This window comes from Rattus norvegicus, chromosome 20 (genome assembly GCF_036323735.1).
Source record: "Rattus norvegicus strain BN/NHsdMcwi chromosome 20, GRCr8, whole genome shotgun sequence".
Taxonomy (NCBI): domain Eukaryota; kingdom Metazoa; phylum Chordata; class Mammalia; order Rodentia; family Muridae; genus Rattus; species Rattus norvegicus.
The window spans coordinates 331,879-337,325 of record NC_086038.1 but is presented as its reverse complement, the minus strand read 5'-3'; the positions used below and the strand labels follow the sequence as shown (position 1 = coordinate 337,325).

Sequence of the window (5,447 nt, the reverse complement as noted above, 5' to 3'; positions counted from 1 at the left end):
AGCCCTCAGGACACAGGAATCGAGGATCAATCTGGCACCTGATCCTCCCCGTTTCTGCCTCTACGCAGAGTTGACCCTGTGCCACAGCACTCTGTACATAGATCCTGCTGGGAGAGAGCTGGTCTCACAATAGTGCTGACACTCTCACCTGAGAGCACAGGTTGGAACACCACTTATGCTCACATATCTGGCCCAAAAGGAAATCCCCTGGTCTCCTCAGGACACAGGCACCAAGGAGCAGTCTGGGACAGGAACTTTCCGGTTTCTCTCCAAGCCTTGAGCTGACCCTGTGCCACAGCTCTCTGTACACAGACCCCACTGGGAGAGGGCTGCTCTCCCAGTAGTTGTGACTCACAGGCTTATAGCAGGGTCAAGCCACTGTTAGACACAGCTAGACCGGCTAACACCAGAGAGAACCTGATGGTGAGAGACAAGCACAGGAACCTAAGCAACAGAAACCAAGACTACTGGGTGCCATCAGAGCGCAGTTCTCCCACCAAAAATATACAGGAGATGCAAACACTGGAAAAGCAAGATTTGGATTTAAATTGCGATAAAATACCAAATAGAATTTTTCTTGGTATTGGTAGATTATTTACAGTGGGTAAATTCAGTGTCTATTATTTTTATTATTCTTATGGTTTGAATTGCCCTTCTTTATATAATAGAGAAAATTAAATCTTAAAATCTTATATGATACCATTAGTTAATGTAATGTACAATATCATTCTCATTTATATTTCTCAGAATAACTGATTCAAACAAGCTCATCTTTAACTGTATGCTTTTTAGTGGGTGTTTAGAGTGTGTAGAAGTGAAATCAATTTATTTCAATGCTTCCCGCTGCAAAAAATATTGTCTTCTATCTTCAGCACACCAGGTAACTAATTGTGCAGGAGAAGCATGTCCTCAGAGAACTCTTTCCCAGGGAACTTTGTGTAGTCACAGAGGAAAAAATTAAATGAGATGTCTGTAAACACAATGCACAGGACTCTCGGGAATAGCAAAGAAACATAACATAAAAGCCTTCTTGATATTCTCTATTAATGTTTTCCTAACTTGAGCTTTCCCTCCTTCTTGCTTCTTTGTATGAACTCAGTACCTGAGAGTTCTAAAGCAAATCTTAAACTCTCCTCTTCATACTAGAATCTCTCTGCCTGTGAAAAGGAAAAACTGAAATATCTTTCCATTAAATTTATCTTTAATCAAAAAAAGGGGATTTATCAAAATAAGATGAGTGAAGAGACATCTGTATTGAATGAGGTGCAATCCTAGGAAAGGTGGAAAGTGTGGGCTGCAGTATCTAATTACTACATAGAAAGACAGCTTCATTTCAAAAAGCCACTCATAAGCTTTGTGTGTATCTATTTCAGTGGCCTTAGGAACAACTTAGGTAAGTTTCTATAAGCCGTCTATTTTTCAGATGTTGATTATGTGAGCAAAGTATTGATGTTTAATCAGTTTATATAATAAAATCATGTTTAAAATGAGATTAATCTTGTTCATGAGTTTCATCTAAAGCTTTAGTCTCTGATAAAAATACTATTTAATGAAGTGTGTTTAAAAATAAAGACAGCTTTTTACAAATCTACAAATCATTACAATCCTCAAAGCCAAATTACTATAACATAAAAAAAATGGCATGTCTTATCGAAATGAATGTGAATATAATATGCTGGTATGAAAATGCAAGCAGCATGCCAAGACCAATAGCCTGCCTTTGATCAGTGATTTTAAACACTGATTCCCTGTGAGTTGAAATTGTGTCACATTTCTGAATAATCCTTTACTTAAAAGTTAATATCCACTTATAACTCAGTTCATATCATGCTTGTCTTTTTGAGTCTGGGTTGCATTACTTGGGGTGATTTTTTTCTACCTCCATCCACTTTTTATGGACTCTGATTAATAAGAGTGAGGTGTCTCTGTCAATTTTGCTGCCTGTGGGACTCTTTTTCTCCTACTGGGTGAGCTCAGGCAGCATTGATGTAATGGCTTGTGCCTAGTCTTACTGCATCTTCTCCTCAGTGCTCATTGATATCACTTGAAGGTTTACTCCTTTCTGAAATGAAATAGGAACAAAGGATATGGGGGAAGAGAGGAAGTGTGTGCGTGTGTGTGTGTGTGTGTGTGTGTGTGTGTGTGTGTGTGTGTGTGTTTGTAATTCAGAGGAGGGGAGGAAAACATCGTTATATATCTTAAAATACAGGAAAAAGGTTATCCTATGAGGGAATTAATGGTAAAGGATTTTAAGTGTGGGAAAGGCTTGTTCCACTGCTTATCACAAAATGAAAAACGCATTAAGAAGTTGTTTGAGGGATTGGATAGATGCCTAAGCAGGTAATAACATTGATTGCTCTTCTACGGGAACGGGGTTCTATCCCAAGTATTCATATAGAGATCACAATCATTAATTTTAGTTCCAGGTATCCTTTGGCATTTTTTGACCTTTGTGGGCAACAGACACACATGTGGTGCACAGGTATATATGGAAGCAAAACACCTATAGGAGCAGACAATTTTTTAAATTGTGTTAAAATTAAGTTGTGGGAATTATTAATTTTCTAACATACAAGGTTATTTGGTTTCTGTTTTTTTTTTCAATTTGTGCATCTTACCTAATGTGTAGTCATAGAACATGATTTATATCTTGATCTGAGTGTTTTATTTGGGCCCTCACAGGTTGGCCCTGAGGTTTCAATGAAGGAAAGATTGAGAACTCCCTTTAAATATAAAAAAATGGTTCACCTTGAAGATGTGAGTTGGTAGAGAAATAAATCAGATTTGGTCAATCGAATGTTATCATAACATAATATTTGAATATTCATTTTATGTCAGATATGAGTTTATATGAAACACTCATAAATAAAATGTGTACATAAACCATTATTGCTTAATTCTCACCCGTGATTTTATTGTATCAGCCTTTCCTATAGCTAGGAAGTACTGGGATACATCCAGGAAATACAAAATTACTGGGATTTGAATGTCACTCTGTCCGAATTAAGATATCTACTGACAAAAGAATCTTGGAGTTAAAATATATTTACAATATCAATGTAAATAAGAAAAAAATCAATGTGTCCCAGATTGTTGGCACAATTTTTACAATAAAAGAAAACATTGAACTCAGTTGGTAAATAAATACATCTAGAAGATGAATGAGTTAATAATAATTTATCACAAATTATCTAATGTCAAAACTTCCACTAAATATTTATACAATAAAGCACATATATGGCACAAAAGAATAACACTGCAACAGTGGCTTAACTCATTTGGTTTATAAATGGGGAATTTTGACAATTGTACAAATATGGAGAAAAAATGTGAATAGTGTTAAAAGTCCTTGCTCAATCTCAAGTACATAAAGGAGGTTTGTATATATCTTAAATATATTCATTTCACATGAGGAAGTTTTGACAATTTAGACAAGAAGATAGAAATGGACCAGCCAATTTTCCATACTAAGATCTCAGAGTTTTTTTTTAATCTAACTTCCCTGACTGATTCCTGGAAATATTTCTATGATGTTTCAGTAATGCCTTTATCACTGCTCTTAAAATTAGCTTCTCACCTTTATGTCACATGTATAGTCAGATAATTCAAAACAACCTTTCAAATGTTGTAACAGAAATAGAAGTTAATCCTGAGCTGTTACAATAATTTGTGTGCATGTAGGAATATATTTGTATATGAATGGTTGTGTATTCATGTTTCTCTTCTGTTTAAGTGTTGTGCATCTAAAATCCAGACACTATGTCAAAATTTTCTATATTTGATTTGTACTTTATGTTTGGAGAATGTGCCTATAAGTAAACTTGGTGTTCATCAGTTCAGATTTGCAAGCTGTTCAGCCAACTCCAGAAAAATAACACTTTATTTTTTAACTAGAGAAGGATTATAGAAATGTGTATCCCTTGTCACATTTTTACCTAATTACTGAAGATAAATCGAAGGTCTTCAATGTGGACTGATTTGTTTCCTAACCAGCACCATGACATTTTGAATGTGGAATGCCAATCCTGTGTTCCATAGTCATAACCAATGAATTGTGAGGCTTTTCTGCTCTTACAATACTAACTTTCTTGATACTTCTTTACTACAGAAGAGTGAGATTGCAGAGAATGACACTGATCAATACAAGTCACCCAGAAGAGTTTATTCTACTTGGTTTTGCAGACCGTCCCTGGCTGGAACTTTCTCTCTTTATTATTCTTCTGGTAACATACCCCACAGCCGTGATTGGAAACATTGCCATCATTCTGGTGTCCACAATTGATCCCTCTCTCCACAGCCCCATGTATTTCTTCCTCACCAACCTCTCCTTTCTGGACATATGCTACACCACAAGCATTGTGCCTCAGATGCTAACTAACCTTCGGAGCTCCACAAAGACCATCAGCTACATGAGGTGTGCAGTTCAGCTTTATTTCTATCACACAATGGGAATTACAGAGTGTGTTCTCCTGGCTCTTATGTCCTTTGACCGATATGTAGCCATCTGCAAACCTCTACACTATACCCTCATAATGAAGCAGCGTAACTGTTTCCTGTTAGTGTCCATTGTGTGGCTGACTGGAATTTCCTATTCTCTCACAGAGGCCACTATGACTCTGCAATTGCCTCTATGTGGCCACAACAAAATGGATCACTTGGTGTGTGAGATTCCAGTTCTCATAAAAATTGCTTGTGGTGAAAAAGAAACAAATGAGCTTGCTCTGTCTGTGGTATGCATTTTTCTTTTAGCTGTTCCTCTGTGTCTAATTCTTGCTTCCTATGCTAGTATTGGACATGCTGTCTTTAAAATCAAATCTTCAGAGGGAAGGAAAAAGGCCTTTGGGACATGTTCCTCTCATCTCATTGTAGTTCTCTTGTTCTATGGCCCAGCCATTAGCATGTATCTTCAGCCTCCCTCCTCTATTACGAAAGACCAACCCAAGTTCATGGCTCTCTTGTATGGAGTAGTAACTCCTACACTGAACCCCTTCATCTATACTCTGAGGAACAAGGATGTAAAGGGGGCATTAGGTAATCTATTCAGGAATATTTTTATGTCAAAGTGAATCCTTTTGGATGTTTTATAAAATAATATACAAATTAGAGACTTTTTCTACAACTCATTCCCTGTACAAAACTCATCTTTCTTTTTATTTTTACATGTTCTTGTAAGTCATGTCTCTTTCCTTGTGTTTCTTCTAATCATGCTAGACAATGGTTAATCTTCAATAGCATTAAACAATATGCATACTCTGCTTAGAAAAAAGTTAAAATTCATTGTTTTGGTATATTTAGAAATAGTTTCTTCATTGAGTGCTAAAACAATCACTTAGTTTATAGTGCAATTATGTTGTTTCAAGCTAATTCTCATGAAAACTAAAGAATAAACGTTCATCCGTTTTTAAAATTTTTCACTTGTGGAATAAATCCTTGCATTTTTCTAATCT

At 36.2% G+C, this 5,447-nt stretch overlaps 1 protein-coding gene across 2 annotated transcripts; it reads left to right on the top strand.

Moving 5' to 3' along the window:
- Positions 1-2,288: 2,288 nt before the first annotated feature.
- Positions 2,289-5,066, top strand: Or2n1n (olfactory receptor family 2 subfamily N member 1N). Of its 2 annotated transcripts, XM_017601705.1 has the most exons (2): positions 2,289-2,324; positions 4,152-5,066. In XM_017601705.1, the coding sequence occupies exons 1-2, from the start codon at positions 2,289-2,291 to the stop codon at positions 5,064-5,066; spliced, it is 951 nt and encodes a 316-aa protein (XP_017457194.1). The 2 variants fall into 2 exon arrangements, with proteins under 2 accessions (XP_017457194.1, NP_001000893.1); NM_001000893.1 differs by lacking the exon at positions 2,289-2,324 and having other exon boundaries at positions 4,128-5,066.
- The last annotated feature ends 381 nt before the right edge of the window (positions 5,067-5,447 follow it).